The sequence below is a fragment of the Carassius gibelio genome, chromosome B5 (assembly GCF_023724105.1).
Source record: "Carassius gibelio isolate Cgi1373 ecotype wild population from Czech Republic chromosome B5, carGib1.2-hapl.c, whole genome shotgun sequence".
Classification (NCBI taxonomy): Eukaryota; Metazoa; Chordata; class Actinopteri; order Cypriniformes; family Cyprinidae; genus Carassius; species Carassius gibelio.
In genome coordinates this window covers 11,973,107-11,992,250 of record NC_068400.1, presented here as the reverse complement: position 1 = coordinate 11,992,250, position 19,144 = coordinate 11,973,107, and the positions used below count along the sequence as shown (strand labels likewise).

At 36.8% G+C, this 19,144-nt stretch overlaps 2 protein-coding genes across 2 annotated transcripts in view; both read right to left on the bottom strand.

The window, feature by feature from the left end:
* The window catches only part of ier3 (immediate early response 3), a 308,099-nt gene that overhangs the window by 10,609 nt on the left and 278,346 nt on the right, over positions 1-19,144 (bottom strand). The window lies entirely within an intron of this gene.
* tor4ab (torsin family 4, member Ab) lies at positions 10,154-18,157 on the bottom strand. The gene is made up of 3 exons (XM_052555822.1): positions 18,031-18,157; positions 15,073-15,426; positions 10,154-12,236 (listed from the first exon to the last, which is right to left on the bottom strand). The coding sequence occupies exons 2-3, from the start codon at positions 15,412-15,414 to the stop codon at positions 11,421-11,423; spliced, it is 1,158 nt and encodes a 385-aa protein (XP_052411782.1). The 5' UTR covers positions 15,415-15,426; positions 18,031-18,157; the 3' UTR covers positions 10,154-11,420.

Genomic DNA, 19,144 nt, shown 5'->3' with positions numbered 1-19,144 from the left:
ATATATAATATAGTAATAATAAAACTTTCAGACTTAAGATATTTTTAATATTTTTAATAAGTGATTTTTTTTGCACTAAAAAATCTTTTAACTGCACTGTTGTTCACTTCATTGATTTGCACTATATCTGTCATTTACCTTGCGCTGCTTTATTTAACTTTATTTTTTACTTTATTTTTATTATATGTCTTTTTTTTATCATTCCCTTATTGTATAATTGTATCTACATTTTATATTTGATCTAGTTATTTTTTAGGCTTTAATGTTATCTGTATGCACCGGGGTCTGAGAGTAACGCAATTTCGATTATCTGTATGTATGTACTGTACATGTGGAAATTGACAATAAAGCAGACTTGAACTTGAACTTGATAATAATGTGATGGCTCAAATAATATATAAACAATAAAAAATGTAAATACAAAATAGCTACGATACAAAATGTAAGAGAAACAAAAACAAGAAATGTAGATAGATAGATAGATAGATAGATAGATCAATGTTAAAAAAAACAGTTGCGCAAATTAATATGTATTATACAAATAATTCTGGGGAAATTGTGTTTTTAGAATTATTTAATGAAAAGAAAGTTTAAAAGAACAACATTCATGTTAAATATAAATCTTTTGTAGAGATGTAATTTACTGTCACCTTCGATCAATTTAATTTATCCTTGCTTAATAATAATAATAATTTCTTGTAAAAAATCTTACTGATCCCAAACTGTAGAGTATATTTCCAATAATTCTGTTCAACAGTCGTTTACCTCATGGTATTTTAATCAGTCTGGAGACGTCGAAAAGAGAAACAGTATCCACATCTGCTGCTGGTGCTATTTTGAGTAGTTTGAAGACAGTTCTCAGAAAATGTTACTCAAAGTCTCCAGTGATAATTTTACAGGCTTCTAAATGGTAGTGAGCAGCCTGAGGCACAACGAAAGCAGACAGAACATCCTGGGCGTTTCTGACATCTCAGGGAACACCTGAAGAAGAATGCTTCGTTTTTATTATTTTAGGCACTGGCTTTTAAAGGACTCCTCATTGATGCTCAGTTGTTCCTCTGTTGCCAAGGAAACTGACAATTCACTTACCTGGAGAATCTATGGGTGTGTATGGTTACTAATATTAAACACAGCTAGAAGAAAAGCTAGGCTCCTACACAAAAGCGTGCAAATGGCACTGATGACTGATGCACATAGAGTCAGAGATTACTTAGTCTTTGAACTTTAACCATCCTTATAATCACCACCCACACAAACATCCAAAATCTGCAATTAGTGTTTACCCGGATGTATTTTTTGGGAGAGTGATGGGGTCGCATTTACCTTTTAGATGATGTCGTAGTTGTGAATGATTTCCACTTTGTGACCGGTTGTTTGTGGAGGTGTTTTTATATACTAGCTGCTGCATCACTGACAAATGAACTTTCACATATGTTATGTACAAACTCTTAAGTCCTTAAAACATTTAAGATCTCCTCACTGATGGACATAGCAAACTACGGCCGAATAGTGTAATTATAACACTTGATATTGCTTTTATAGCTAAAATAAAGATGAGAAAATTCATGGTGAGATTCTATGACCTGTGACTGCACAGCATATTCAATTAATCAATGCTGAACTGTCTACAGTTGTACTAAATTACACTTTTAAAAAACCATGCAAATAATAAATAATGTTTTAATATAATTGAATTTTGGAATTATTTAATTTATTTTTACAGATTTGATCTACACTCACCTAAAGGATTATTAGGAACACCTGTTCAATGTCTCATTAATGCAATTATCTAATCAACCAATCACATGGCAGTTCTTCAATGTACAATCTCCTGAAGTCCAAACTGAATGTCAGAATGGGAAATAAAGGTGATTTAAGCAATTTTGAGCGTGGCATGGTTGTTGGTGCCAGACGGGCCGGTCTGAGTATTTCACAGTCTGCTCAGTTACTGGGATTTTCATGCACAACCATTTCTAGGGTTTACAAAGAATGGTGTGAAAAGGGAAAAACCTCCAGTATGTGTCAGTCCTGTGGGCGAAAATGCCTTGTTGATGCTAGAGGTCAGAGCAGAATGGGCTGACTGATTCAAGCTGATAGAAGAGCAACTTTGACTGAAATAACCACTCATTACAACCGAGGTATGCAGCAAAGCATTTGTGAAGCCACAACACGCACAAACTTGAGGCGGATGTGCTACAACAGCAGAAGACCCCACCGGGTACCACTCATCTCCACTACAAATAGGAAAAAGAGGCTACAATTTGCACGAGCTCACCTAAATTGGACAGTTAAAGACTGGAAAAATGTTGCCTGGTCTGATGAATCTCGATTTCTGTTGAGACATTCAGATGGTAGAGTCAGAATTTGGCGTAAACAGAATGAGAACATGTATCCATCATGCCTTGTTACCACTGTGCAGGCTGGTGGTGGTGGTGTAATGGTGTGGGGGATGTTTTCTTGGCAAACATTAGGCCTCTTAGTGCCAATTGGGCATTGTTTAAATGCCACGGTCTACCCTTGTTTCTGACCTTGTCAATCCCTTTATGACCACCATGTACTCATCCTCTGATGGCTACTTCCAGCAGGATAATGCACCATGTCACAAAGCTCAAATTGGTTTCTTGAACATGAAAATGAGTTCACTGTACTAAAATGGCCTTCACAGTCACCAGATCTCAACCAAATAGAGCATCTTTGGGATGTGGTGGAACGGGAGCTTCATGCCCTGGATGTGCATCCCACAAATCTCCATCAACTGCAACATGCTATCCTATCAATATGGGCCAACATTTCTAAAGAATGCTTTCAGCACCTTGTTGAATCAATGCCACATAGAATTAAGGCTGATTATAATGGGTTCTGTAGTATTTTGTCACACACCTCTTTTTTAGGCCAGCATGGCCATGGGACACAAAAATGGGCGCAAATGCATTTGCTATTTAAACAATGCTGCGCAGGATGGGAAAATGAGTACTGCGTCAGGCTAAAACTAGCAAAACCACTTGTGCAGCACTTAGAGCGCCATTGCACCCGGTGTATGATAGGGCCCTATGTGGATTCAGAGCCAGCAAGCAACGGACTTCCAGAATAATAATAATAAAAATGCGTCATAAAGTAATTGTTAATTTGTTAATGTGTTAATGCAATAATAACGAGTTAACTCACCCAGCCCTTAGATAGTTGTATCTCAGCCAAATATTGTCTTATCCTAACAAACATCAATGGAAGGTTTATTTATTCAGCTTTCATTTTATGTATAAATCTCAATTTCAAAAATTGGTTTTGTGGTCCAGGGTCACAAATATTTTAATTTATGTATTATATTATAAATAAAATATTTTAAATGTATATATAAAATGACTAATTTATTTATTAAAGCTCAGTGTGTGGTGCTGGCATATTCAGTCAACAGGTTGATGTGGTACACAGTCTTATAAACACCCTGTTAAATATAAACTGTGTGATCAATCAGAACATAAACTAGATGTTTACATATTCTGTGAATAGATAAGCAGTTCTCTAGTTTGCCGTCATCAAGACATTGCTTTGCAATAGCTAAGGTAGTTTTTTTAGAGTGTTGCTATGTGGTTCTGGGTGGTTGCTAGGTGGGTTCTTTCTGGCTTAGGTTAAAAGAGGCCAACCCTAGACTGTATATGATATTCTGGTCCATAAACATTGCTCTTTCTGTGCTCGTATGTGGTATTTTTGATTTTAATTTTTAGTGTGGCAGATCAAAATAGAATCCTGTTCACAAATCATTCACATCTGTACATGGTCAAAACAAAAAGGTACAAATGCTGTCAATGGGATGGTTCCAGTCAAAAGTTACTAAATTGCACCATTTTAGTATTAAAATGTACATCTTGGGTATTAATTTGCACCTTTTATGGAGCAGTATAAGGATGTGCCTTTTAACTTATTGTTTTACCTTATTTATCCAAGTGCATATTAGTACCTCAAATGTACATTTTAGGGATGAAAAGCCTTGAACCTTTTGAAATTTGTATCACCCCATTGACAACTTTTATACCTTTTTTCAAAAAGTGTAGCATATATGGTGCATGACAATTGCCAAAGAGTTTGTTTAAATAACTTTGTGATGATTTACTTAGTAAAATGATAGAGTTCTGCAGTAAGTGTATGCCAGGAAACTGATATAATTTCCACACAAGAGGCAAAACTGATGTTAACAGGCCTGTGATTTGCGTCACTCTGGGCAAAACTCAGAGGAGTCTGATTTCAGTATTCTTTTTCTTTTCTTTTTTTAGTGCAGTGTGTTTTCAGTTCCTGATTTACGTAATAGGATATTTTGTATGTTTTTATCTGGCTTGCTTTACTATGTTTTCCTGTTTCTACTGCAATCTGCAACTCTAAACACTTTATATCTAACATCATTTTAAAAAAGCAGCAAATCTATTGTATAGTTCACAGTAATGCAGCAGTGGAAAGTTCTGGAGCGCTGAAAGATCCTGTTGCAGGAAAATGCTGGCAGCTATACAAAGTTAGTACTGGCCGTTGTCTCCACCTACCCTCGGATATTTACTCTTTGGTCACAAAAGCTGCACGCGATCTAAAGATCAAGTGCACAATCAAACCTCCACGCTTGACCTGTTAACTTTCAGTTTTTCTCTTATGTTCCCAAATGACACACAGAATGTTTCTTGGCAAACTCTAAATCGGTTGTGGTGCTGCTGTACTTTTTGCTGTATTGTCAGTTTGTGAGAGATGTAAAAATTGGACCCCTCCAGCAACTGCCTTTTCCACCCTTGTAACTATGAACCACAATGATTTACCAGAAAGTTCAAATCACATAATTGAACTGACTGTAAATGCTGCTGTCAAGATTATGCATGTCTAAACATTCATACTGAGGTTATTTAACCTCCCCATGGCACGTGCTTTAATTGCAATAATCACAGTGTGCAGTGAAAAAGAAATTAAAGTAACTATGCAGAATTAGGGCTAGGTGTTATGGCAATATATAATATAATATGATATATATATATATATATATATACCCTTGAATAACAATTCAACCCCCCCCCCCCCCCCAAAAAAAAAAAACAACAACAACAAAAAACAATAGTGGATTTAATATCAAAATGTTAAAATGTATATTTTCTTATTTATTTGAGATATAAGTACAGTAAAGTATAGTACAGCAAAAATCTACACTGTAAAAAAATTTCTTGTTGTTTTTACAAAAACTTTTTGGCAGCTGTGGTTGCCAGAATAATTTTGTAAAAATACAGAAAACTGTAAACACATTTACGTCAAAAACTGTTAATTTTACAATATAAAGCTGTAATTTACAAACAAGAAAATGTGAATATAAACCAGTAAATTCAACAACACACAAAATTAAATCTGTTTTGTACCTTGAAAATACTGACAACCACCATAATAATAAAGATGGTACTGTATAAGAGAAAGCCACATGAAGTATCAAAGCTCATCACAAGTAGCTTCACCACAAGCAGAAGTATATATTAACATATAGAAGGTGCACATTTATGGAAACACAAAACACCATCATGGTAACACACGTGATACTTAAATAATGCAAAAAACTTTCATTAAGCAACAGAAGATGTAACATAAAGCTCAAATGTACATAACTGATAACAAGAACTATTTAAAAACATGATTATTTAAACAAAATACTTTCAAACGTGGAGTGTCACGCAGGGAATTCTAGGAATATCAGTTTACAGTTTTAGACTGTAAATTATACATTGATTTGTTCTTTTTTTACTTCTAAAAGCTGTATAATTAACAGAATTTTACTGTAAATTTACATTAAATGCTTTGTTAGATCTTTTACAGTTTTTCCCTGTATATAGTACGGGAACTTACTGTTAACCTATTATCAGTTTTTTTCCGTAGCGTTTTTACAAAATTTTACAGTTAAAATTACACTTATTTTTTACAGTGTAGTTAAAAATTATCAGGGCATGTTGTCAATATTGTAATACTTAATTAAATAAATTAATCAGATGGACAAAACTGATAAAAATATTCAAAAATTGCAGATATACCTGAAACTATGCTTTACCTTGGTATTGCACTTTTTTGTTAATTAACCACAAATTTAAACCTGGATTAATACTAACAATGAATTGTGGTGCCAGTGGTAAATTACAACTTAAAAACAGGCTAATATGAGCAGTGTGAAACTTGGAACAAGAAAAGTCACGATTGACTGTTAAAAATACTCTTGAATAGTGGAAAAGGCATGCATATCTAAACGAATACATTGCAAAGCCTTTGCTAATGCAGTCCGAATGACTAATTTCAAGACATTTTCTCCAGGGTGGAAGGTACTGCATGTGAAAAGTGTGTGCAAGTGTGGTGTTGCGTGACATTAGCTTTTCGGCCGTGCCTCGAAGTGATTAAAAGTCAATCTTGTTATATTCAGCATTCTCAGACAGAGGGCTGTAGGCAGGTATGGGCTATGTAATTGGAATCCAAAATTATTTGTGGTGGTAACCAGGCTTCTTTCTCTTACACACATATAAACACAAGGGTGAAATCTAGATCAACCTGCCAATCACAGCAGAGGAAACAACAAGCATGCGAAAACAGCAGCAGTTTTATATGCTTCTATATACAGTAGAACACAATTTAAATATTTCAATGCTGCAACAAGCAGCCAGATTACTGTAAATATGATTTGATGGTTCTCTCCACAAATGCTTCTTCCTCAAGGCTATTAGCGAAGCATTACTGATAACATTCACTTTAAGAAAGTAATTTTGCAGTTTGTTGTCCTTTTTGTTTCATTTTTAAACTTAAAGTCATCCATCTTTTAAAAAACTGCAAGTTAAAGGCAATATGTCTAGGGTAATATTGATTAGCAACAATAATAAATAGTCTTCCTTTTTCCAAATATCGCAAAACTATGAAAATGTCAGCATATCCATAAATAACCATTAAAATCCACACTGGTTCAGATAAATAAGGGGCACTAGAAGTTCATTCTCTGAGTAAATAGTGCCAAATCAAAAGCATCAACTGCATTATTATTGCATTGCATTATTAATTGTTGACTGTTCTCTGGATATCTGATCTTGAGGACCATCAGAATTATTTTCTATATAGAAATCACAAAATATTGTCAGTATTTGTATTGTAGCATTTGGACCAATCATACACACAATATTTGTTATATTTTAAAAATATATATCTAATGCCCCCTTATCTAACCAAAGGGTCTATGGACCCTTCCCCCGAAATGCAAATATAACCTCAAAAAAGGCAGAACAGGCCTCTGGTTCCATAGCAACCATCGGCACACTATCTGATAACACTAGTTTATGGGTCCCAGGAATGCGGCAAAGCAACTCTTATACTCAAGTCTCTCGGAAACAGACACATAATGCACATAAAAATGGACTCTTCTCTAATAAGTAATTAGTATTCTAAGAATCTTGAAGATTCTTCTCTTGAACCCCCACTCGAGTTCCATTTTGCAAAATGCCATGCTTTCACACAAAGGGTTGTAAAACTCTTCATTAGTTCCAACCCCCCGCTTGGAATTTCAGAGTTTCTCATTGGACAAGCCCGTCCTGAGAGGCGTGAACCTTCTCAGACCTTAAAGGCCTCACCTCAAGTTCAAGTTCAAGTTCAAGTCTGCTTTATTGTCAATTCTTCCACATGAACAGTACGTACATACAGAGAATCGAAATTGCGTTACTCTCAGACCCCTGGTGCAAACAGATAACATTAACATTAAAGCCTAAAAATCTAGATCAAAATATAAAATGTAGATACAACTATACAATAAGGGAATGTTAAAAAAGACATATAATAAAATTAAAAATAAAGTTAAATAAAGCAGTGCAAGGCAAAAGGCAGATAGAGGGCAAATCAATGAAGTGAACAACAATGCAGATAAAAGATTATTTAGTGCAAAAACAAAAGCTTATTTAGTATGATTAAAGTATCAAAAGGCTCAGGAGCAGTTATTTTATTTAACTGACTGATGAGGTAGTGGAATGATGTCAGTTCCATGGAGAATGAGGTAGTGAGCAGACCAATGCTGCACAAAGTGACTGGTGCATGCCATCGTATATTAGTGAGGGGTTGGGTTCATAGTTCTGTGGTGCCTGGGGCAGAAGAGGGGAGGGGGGGGGCAAGTTCGGGAGTGAGTTCAGATTCCTGACAGCGTGGTGGATGAAGCTGTCCTTCAGTCTGCTGGTCCTGGCCTGGAGACTCCGCAGTCTCCTCCCTGATGGTAGCAGGCTGAAGAAGCTGTGTGATGGGTGGGAGGGATCACCTGCGATGCAGAGGGCTTTGCGGGTGAGACGTATTCAATAAATGTCCTGGAGGGAGGGGAGAGAGATACCAATGATCTTCTCAGCTGCTCTCACTATGCGTTGCAGAGTCTTTCGGCAGGATGCGTTGCAGGCGGCATACCACACAGTGATGCAGCTCGACAGGATGCTCTCGATGGTGCCTCTATAGAAGGTGTACATGATGGGGGGTGGGGCTCTGGCTCTCCTCCGTTTGCGGAGGAAGTAGAGACGCTGATTTGATTTCTTGGCCAGTGCTGCTGTGTTTTCAGTCCAGGAGAGGTCCTCTGTGATGGGCACACCCAGGAACTTGGTGCTGCTCACTCTCTCCACAGTCGCACCGTTGATGGTCAGAGGAACGTGCTGAGTGTGTGCTCTCCTGAAGTCTACAACAATCTCCTTCGTCTTCTCCACGTTCAGAGAGAGATTGTTGTCACTGCACCACCCGGCCAGGCGGCTCACCTCGCTCCTGTAGTTTGTCTCATCTTTGTTGGTAATGAGACTGTCATCTGCAAACTTAATAAAAAGGTTGGAGTTGTGTGAAGGTGTGCAGTCATGGGTCAGCAGAGTGAAGAGGATGGGGCTCAGCACACATCCTTGTGGGGCCCCAGTGTTCAGTGTGATGGTGCTGGATGTGTTGCTGCCGACCTGTACTGCCTGAGGTCTTCCAGTCAGAAAGTACAACAACCAGTTGAACAGCAAAGTGTTGAGCTCCAGTTGGATCAGTTTGTAAATAAGCTGTTGAGGGATGATAGTGTTGAATGCTGAACTGAAGTCAATGAACAGCATTCTGACACATGAGACCTATTTGCCCAGATGTGTGAGTGCTGAGTGGAGGGTTTTGGAGATGGCTTCATCGGTCGAGCGGCCTGCATAGCAGACTGAGATCCCGTAGCTGTACCACATGCACAGAGTTTAACTGTAAAAATGTGGTTCTGCCGACATCGAGCAGAAACTCGCGACTATGTGCGCTTACAGACAGGTAGACGCGATGACGACATACATAAACACTGCGACTCACAAGACATAAAACACGAAAACACCATTCTGTCGGGACAGTGAAAAGCTGGCCGCCATCTTGGGTAATGTAAGTCTGCGGTTCTTCTAGATTCAGGAGTTCCAGGAGAAGATGCTGAGATAAGAGCCTTCAAAACCACCCTTAGCTTGCGCCAGGCTTCGGCATTGTCTTTCCATTCATCAAGATCCTCTGATTCAAACTGGTCTTTCTCATCAACTCACTTCAGCAGAGACCAGCTGGAGCCCCAAAGTGCATCAGGACTCTTTTCAAAAAGGCAAGACGTGCAAGCATCAAACTTAGTCTTATTAATTTATACATTAAGTATCATATGTACCTTTTACAAAGGTGTGTTTGAACTAAGAAACTGATGTTTCCTTCAGGCTGTAGATCTGCTGAATATCAAATTTTGTGATACCTTCATGTTTTTATTTCTCTTCTCTTAGCTGCTTAAGCTTTAACCCTTTTTCCTATGTCCACTGTATGCGTGTGTGAGTACTGTATGTTAGACTAGTTTTGGTTATTATGTGTTTTTAATAAAGTCTAACATGTATTACACTTGAGGTTGTTCATTGTTTGCTCCTTTTTTTTCCCTAATCATGCAGATTTTTTCTACATGCTCCGAGTGGTATTGTAAAGTAAGAAAGTTATTTTCCTTAACCAGGAAAATAACATTCTTAGGCTCCGTCACACGGAGACGTGTTTCTGTGAATATGCACAACTTTTTTATCGGATAGGCATTTTATCCACACGGATCTGCCTTTTTTCGGAAGGTGAAACCACTATTTTTTTAAACCGGGTCCCAGAGTGGATAAATCTGAAAACATTGTCTTTGCATTTTCGTGTAGACGGGGCCATCCGTATATTTTCTTAAGCGATGATGTCATCACCCCATGCATCAACCCTAGTCAGACACCACTACATCACGTAAGAGCAACAACAACAATGGTTTGTCTACAGCACGCAAGGTTAATGCGCATGCTCCAAGTCTTCTTCTTCATTTTTGTGTATCTCTGTAACACAATTACAGCGCCACATACTGATCTGGCATGTATACTACATTGTTTTTCAGTCTGTTTCACTTTGTTTTTGTGGACGCAGATATTTCTTGATTCGACGCCGTGTGGATGGGATTTGTCTTTTTGAACGAGGGAAAAAAAGATCGGATTGGGGTGAGCTCTGGCTTCGTGTGGACATATTGTAGCCTTAGATTTGACAGACAGATGACACTGAGAGGTCAAGTAAATACTTACAGCGGATTTAAATATTTATAATTAATCATAACTAGTTTTGAACTGATTTGAAACAGTATTGGATTAATCCTTTACCATTTTATTTTTTAGAAATGCTTTATAAAAAGACATAAATTATACATTATAAAATTTAATTAAACAAAATACAAAAAGCTATATTTTACACACATTTTTAAGTGCCACAACAGCTAAACATGAATTTCACTGCCATGTAATATTATTGCAATTTAAAATAATAAAAATGTCATTCATTCCTGTGATGCAAAGCTAAATTTCCGGCAGCCATTACTCCAGTTGTCATTGTTGTTACATTTATTGTCATCAGCTTCGCGTCACATACTTTTATAGATGAAAAATTCAACAATATAATAAAAACAATATTATAAAGACAACCATTGAAGAATTGCACTTAGACAAAAAAAAAAAAGAAAAAAAAGAAAAAAGAAGATTTGTAAATATAATTCTTTAAAAGGTTCTTTAAATGTACTGGTGATACAATTTTTAAAAGTTTTTATGGGTCCATCTCACAAGTTTGTCCATTACTTCAGTCTTCAGTGACACATGATCCTTCAGAAATCATTGCTGCACTTTCTTATTATTATCAATGTGGAAAACAGTTGTGTTGATTAATATTTGGTGCAAAATGTTATTTATTTTCAGGACTCTTTGATGAATTGACAGATCTAATGTACAGCATTTATTTGAAATATAAATATTATAAACATCTTCACTGTCACTTTTCATCAGTTTAGTGCATCCTTGCTGAATAAAATTATTATTTCGTTATAGTGTATGTCACAAAAATGTGATTTTGAGATGGCTGAATAATGAGAATAGTTCACACTGTCTGAAGCTCTCTCAAAGCAGGTTAACTTTTCCCACTACTTGTCTGCATCCAGTTTTTGCGTACTGTCTTCCAGCTGCAGTGTGATAGGCCAGTTCATCCGCCAGTCTCTCTACCTGACTGAACTCAGGGTAAAACCCTTCGAGGGTCATTTCCTCTAGAAAGCACTGTATGACGTGTTCCCGCTCCAGCAGGGAAAGAGGGATGAGTTCGACTGTGGGCTCCATCCATAGAGGATGGATGAGAGACAGGGCCCGTCGGAGCGGTTTATGGGCCCCGTTGGTGGAGGCATTTTGAAGAACATGAGCCGTGACCTCCCTTTGCCCCAGACTGCTGAGAAAAATGTAAACCACGTTCAGAAACTCATTGGTCTGATTGGACTGAAGAAACATTTGTAGGATGTCCAGCAGCGGAGGGGCCATCAGTTCCACCTCGTCCAGGATGAAGAAGGGAATCTGCTCCTCTTCATCGGCTCGAGTCACTACCTCTGATATACGCTGAGCTAGTTTAGAGGCGCAGTGCTGCGCCGCTTCCTGTAGGGGGCAGTGGTGTTTGGATAAATAATGCACCACTAGCTTGTCATCGACTACTGAGCGGAAGTGGCGTGCCAGCAGTCGACCCAGGTGGCTCTTCCCGACGCCAGATGACCCGTGCAAAGACAGGGTGAGGGGTTTCTGGTGGGCGTAAGTGGAAAGGTAATCGTTCAGATGGTCCATGAGCTCCTCTAGCGCCTCCGGCTGGCCAAACACCTCCCTGTGCAGCGACCTCTCCAAACCCTCAAGATCATACTTCAACACATGGTCGTCCAGATTCTCAATAGCGTTGTAGACCTGAAAGAAAAGGAAGATAATCTTTTTAATAAAAAGGTATGCATGTAAAATGCATGTTTATACAGGTGCATCTAAAAAAATTATCATGGAAAAGGTCTTTATTTTTTGTGATTTAATTAAAAAAAGCAAACTTTCTTATATTCTAGATTCATTACACACAAACTGAAATATTTCAAGAGTTTTTTTGTTTTAATTCTGATGGTTACGACTTACAGCTTAGGAAAATTTAAATTTCAGTATCTCAAAAAAATTGATTATTCCATTTTGAGCTTGATTAGTTCGATTAATTTTGAGTATAAATATTGGGATCCTCTTGGGCTAGTTTAGCACATGAAACATCAATTTTGGGAAAGACTACTGACTTGACAATGGTCCAGAAGACAATCATCAACACCCTCCACAAGGAGGATAAGCCACAGATGGTCATTGCTGAAAGGGCTGACTGTTCACAGAGTGCTGTATCAAAATATATTCATAGAAAGTTGACATGGAAGGACAAAGTGTGGTAGGAAAAGGTGCACAAGCAACAGGGATGACAGCCTTGGGAAGATTGTCAGGAAAAGCTGATTCAAGAACTTGGAAGAGTTTCACAAGCAGTGGACTGAAGCTGGAGTCAGCGCATCAAGAGTCACCACACTCAGACATCTTTAGGAAAAGGGCTACATTTGTCACATTCCTAGAACCAAGCTACTCCTGAACCAGAACAAAAAAAAATAAAAAATGTCAGAATCATTTCACCTGGGGTAAGGAGAAAAAGAACTGGACTGTTGCTCAGTGGTCCAAAGTCCTCTATTCAGATGAAAGTAAGTTTAGCATTTCACTTGGAAATCAAGGTCTGGAGTCTGGAGGAAGACTGGAGAAGTCCAGTTTGATGTTTCTGAAGTCAGTGATGATTTGGGTGCTGTGACGTATGCTGGTGTTGGTCCATTGTGTTTTGCCAAGTCCAAAGTCGATGTAACCATCCAGGAGATTTTTGGAGCACTTTATGTTTCCATCTGCTGACAAGCTTTAGTACCTGCCCGCAGAGCCAAAACCACTTCCAAGTAGTTTGCTGACCATGATATTAATGTGCTTGATCAGCCAGCCAACTCACCTGACCTGAACCTCACAGAGAATCTATGGGGTACTGTGAAGAGGATGATAAGTAACATCTGACAAACAATAGAGAGGAGCTGTAGGCTGCTGTCAAAGCAACCTGGGCTTCAATAACGCCTGAGCCGTGCCACAGGCTGATCACCTCCATGCCACGACACACTGAAGCAGTAATTTGTGCCAAAGGAGCCCTAACCAAGTATTGAGTGCATAATTAAACCTGCTTTGGAGATCTTGAACATTTCTGTTTAGTAACTCTTTTTATAATTGTTCTTTGGGAAAATTCTAATTTTTTGAGATACTGAATTTATAATTTTCCTAAGCTGTAAGTCATAACCATGAGAATTAAAACCAAAAACTCTTGAAATATTTCAGTTTGTGTGCAATGAATCTAGAATATTAAAAAGTTTGCTTACTTGAATTAAATTACAAAAAATAAAGAACTTTTCTATGATATTCAATTTTTTTGAGATGCACCTTTATTTATATATATATATATATATATATATATATATATATATATATATATATATATATATATATATATATTTATATATAAATAAAGGTGTTTTTATAGGTATATATATATATATATATATATATTAGGGGTGTAACGGTTCACAAAATTCACGGTTCGGTTCGATACGATACACTGATGTCACGGTTCGGTTCGGTTCGGTTCGATACGTTTTAGATACAGCAAAATGTAAAAACATCTCAACTTTTCAGAATGCCGCAAGCGCACCGCGGGTCATGTGACAAGAACCAACCAATCAGCTTCATCCTTTCCCGTAACAAGGTTGAGAGCTCAGCCAAGATGAAGGAACAGCTGATCATAGTTGTATATGGATTGCAATTTTGAAATAAATTTAGTAGCAGAGCTACTGCAAGCGATTTTTAGAGCAGGAAATCCATTTATCCTTCGCTGAAATTTCCGCGTCTCATGGAGAGAGCACGTCATTGTTGCTTAGCAAAGACAGACGCCTCATGAGCGAGCCCGAGCGCTTCTGCCCGAGCGCTCTCTTTCCATCACCATTATAGCTTAAAGGGAATCCAAAGTGCACCCAAACACCAGACCTGTTGGTTATTGGAGGATCTTCTAATTTCTAGTCTGTTAAACGCATTGGCTATTTTGCAACGAGCCTTCAGCGCGTACTGAGTGAGCGAGCGCCTGCTGAGTAGCCTAACATAAACATATAAGATGGTGTTTTTTTCTTCTTCGGGAGTGTCAGGGGCGTTGCCTGTTACGTTGTTTGGGTTATTGGGCTACCTTGTTGAACGCATATCATTATATTTCTATCTCTCTCTTTTTTTTTTTTTTTTCCAAATATAATTAATTACTCCAACGAACCGTTCGGTATACATAATGCGTACCGCGTACCGAACCGAAAGCGTCGTACCGAACGGTTCAATACGAATACGCGTATCGTTACACCCCTAATATATATATATATATATATATATATTTATATATAAATAAAGGTGTTTTTATAAGTATATATATATATATATATATATATATATATATATATTTATATATAAATAAAGGTGTTTTTATAGGTATATATATATATATATATATATATATATATATATATATATATATATATATATATATATATATATATATATAATATCTCTGGTAAAAAGAGGATGAACCAATAATAGATGAAAGGAAACCTCCTTAAAAACAATCAGTTCTGGCACAGGAATGACACTCAAAGAAAAGATCAGGCAGAATTACCTGGAAGAAGACGATCACGCTGAAGAGCAGCAGGAAAGGTTTCGCCCCGCTGCGCTCTTTCTTTGGCCTGAATATCAAAGTGTTATTTGGGAACAGCACACGGGACCTCCTGCGCTTGGACTTCCTGGTCTGGGGACTCTTAGGGTGCAAACTCCCATCGGACACAGCAGAGTTAGTGCTTGACCTGACTGAGTTAGATCTCTTTAGGTACTTCTTCTTGATCCGGATCATGGCTTTCAGCTGTGGAGAGAGGAAAGACTTGCTTTGCCCACCTTCCTTCTCCTCATCTCCTCTCTCCTTTTCCACCTGAGCATCCATTGAAACCCCTTCACAGTCCACCATCGGCCTGAGAAACTGAGAGAAGCAAACAAAAGTCTATTTATGTTATATAAAAGCGCACAGTTTTTCACATTAAGTGTGTGTTTTATAGCATACAGCTCCACAAAGGTCATGCAGTTCTGCTAGAGGTCAAGGTAGGTAGCGTGACTTGCTTTAACCATTTAGTCCTTGCATTTTGCTGTATCTTGGCAAATACTTGATAATTAGATGTAATTAAGAGCTGCATTTGGCAAAAGTAGTCGTGTGTGTATAGAGGGTGGATGTAGAGCCGACCCTGAGGCAAGAAAGGTGTAAAGCAAAGATCATTATGACCCTAAATCAACCTAATTGCTCTTTTAAAGTCTATATTGTGGCTCATTAATGGTTTTCACTTTTCAAGGCTTTTTAAGGTCTGTTCTAATATTAAATTATGCTCACATTAAAAGCATTTCTAGCTTTAATTTGCTACCAATCGCTGTAATTTCAGAGAGTCTATTGACACTATTGACAAAAAAAGGAAAAAAGAAACAAAGTATGGTTATAAATCACCAAATTAAACAAAATAATTATTTTACCTCTAAGTTTTGATTAGTTGAAGTACTAAAACTAGTCAATCTAAAACTGAAATAAAAGTGAACAAAAACTATGATAAACTATAAAAGAAAAAAGTGGAAAAATAAAAATGACAAAAACAACTAAATGACTAAATAAAAATGGAAAATCTAAAAATAAGTCACAAATATTACTATAGGAATAATAGTATACTAAACAACAATTAATCAATTATTCATTTGTTCATAATTATAATTTTAAGTATCTGACATAAATCATTTTGCCTGGAATATGAAAAACCAGTGAAAATATATTATTACACTTATTATTAGACTTAGACTGAAAGAAGAGACCTAATGATGATGACCTAAAACACATCAGCATAATTGTGGAATCTTTTGCATGATCAAACACAACTATATTTTCTTCAGAAAAACATATTGTAATCAGGATCCACACATATACACATCAGGAAAGTCCAAACATATTTCTAACTAAATTTTTCGACATGTGCTCTCTGTGTATTACTTCCTAGTCATATTATCTGAAGAGTATTTCCTCGTCCTCCACAAGTCTGGGCAGAAAGAGAGAGAGAAAGAGAGGTCTCAGTCCTCACACAGTCTGTGAGTGTGTGATGAGTTGTTACTGTTTTGCATTACTCACATTACCGCTTTGAATTACAACAAATGCAATGGAAGGAAACAACAGGGATTTGATGTATGACATACTGCACTATGACATTTTAAATTACAATGTAAATTAGTGTGATTATTGTGAAATTTGCTGATTTTTTTTAGAAAAGATTTACTGTGTTCATTTTATTGTACTTTATCTTTTTTCATATGTAGATTTACATGATAAACTATACTATTTCAATTTACTATTTAGAGTTTTATTTACATCTACAGTGTTTTGTTTATAGAACATTTGCTTGATTTCGTATGAACATGGTGAAAGGTTTTTTTTTTTTTTATGTGGCCAAACAGTATTTTCTGATAGATAAATAATAAACAACATTATCCAATTACCTGTATTCTTCGGACTATAAGTCGCACCAGTCCAAAAATACGTCATGAGGAGGAAAAAAAAACATATATAAGTCGCACTGGACTATAAGTCACATTTATTTAGAACCAAGAACCAAGAGAAAACATTACCATCTACAGCCGCAAGAGGGGGCTCTATGTTCTCAGCGTAGACTATAGGAGCACTGAGAAGCATGGAGCGCCCTCTTGTGGCTGGAGATGGTAATGTTTTCTCTAGGGTCATTTCTCTTGGTTCATGTCAAATTAATTTTGATAAATAAGTCGCACCTGACTATAAGTCGCAGGACCGGCCAAACTAAAAAATATGGTACATTACCCTCTGGTTTTGTATATTTTGAAACATGACATTTCAGAAAACTTGTAATACAGAAAATGCTAGCAAAGTATAGAGAAATCCAGAAAACTGTATCTGTATTCACCAGTGGTGTCTTGCCTTAAATATAAATGCCTTGTTTATTTAATGCAATGACATTCAGATAGTTTTGAGTGCGCCTTAAGTGTCAAAAAGACATTGTAGATGCATTAATGAAAACATGACTGTATATTTTATCTTAGGAGTGATGGTTGGAGAATGGTGTTTGTTTGCACACAGCTCTGTGAGGTCAGTTATGCAAACTTTACCATGCAAATGGTTCTGTAGCACAGCAGCAGTAAAATAAAACACAAATATTCGCTCTTAAAACTAAAAGTTCTTTATTGGCATCTGGTTCAGTGAAGAACCTTTAACATCTATGCAGTGTTAAAGATATAGATTCCAAAACATGGTTTTTGCAGAGATGCCATAAAATACCAATTTTTGGTTCCCAAAGAACTTTTCAGTCAAACTGTTTTTTTTTTATTTTTATTTCTTACTGGGTAGAACATTTTAAAAACCCAAATACCTACTATAAATGTCCAATGGAAAGGTTCTAAGAATGTTAAGGTATCTTCATTGAACCTTAAATGACTAAAGAAGCTTTATTTTTAAAAGTGTGCATCCATTCTGGTTTCTAAATAGTGGAAAAGAAAGCAAAAAGATGAGTGAGGAAACAGAGACTGTTACCTTCAAAGTTGCACGAGGCGTCTACTCGCTTGCTGCTCCTCGAGTCTCGGTTCTGTTCTTTAAGGGGTGATTTTGATGATTGATAGTCGATGAGATTCCCTCTTCCAAACGCACCAGTCCTGTCCACCTGTTGGATACCTGCTCACTGAGCTCCACCTTCTCACTGCATGTTTTCTTTCCTCTTCCTTTGATATGGAATAAACCACAAACAAGTTGCTTGTATCAGGGTCATTGTAAAACTGCAGCTGCCCGTTCAGATGGAAAAAGTCCCAATGCAAATCATATAGAAAACTGTGCATGATTTAAAGAACCTTTTAAACTAATTTGGGACACTACAATCATCCTATTACTAATAATTATGGTTTTAGGTTAATTCTATAAGAGCATGGCCTGCTGTCTTGAGGCTCTGTAGTGTCAGATCATATAATGCAATGCAATACTGAGAAATGAACAAATAAACAGAAGCCTGATGTTCACATTTGATAATCACATTTTAACATGATTTTTCAAAAAAATGTGTCAAGTAAACATAAGTTGTTGTTCATCATAAATATTACTAACATATATAAAAGTTATTCTTACATCTACACTATACAGTCATTAAAGATTTCACAGCAAAAAGACACAGCAGGAGGACATTTTTACAATTATAAAGGCCTTTTACTTGCTAAAAAAGGATAAATTATCACCATCGACAAAGAGCTTGCCAGCCAATAGTGTTTTTCCATTCCTACAACTGTTTAGCATAATCTTGTACAGTCTTTTATTTATGGAACACAATATAGTTTCATTTTTTAAATGACCCATCTCTGCATCCCTGACGGATCTCTACATTGTTCACAAATTGTCTAAATAACATTTATATAACCACTCTCTGGGTGGAACAAAAATCTAATTTATTTAGCATTATTTGCAGTCTGTTTCACTAATTATTCAATTAGGGTTATTTTGCTAGAGGAGCAGGATTCCTAACAGAATAATGAACAGTAGTTACTCTAAGACCTAGTGTCCAGACAGAAACACAGGATGAATTTATTCGTGAAAGTTCATGTCTTTGAGTTTCCACCTGTAAGATGTTTGTCACAAAGTTCGTCTTCTGTATGTTTGTTTGTAC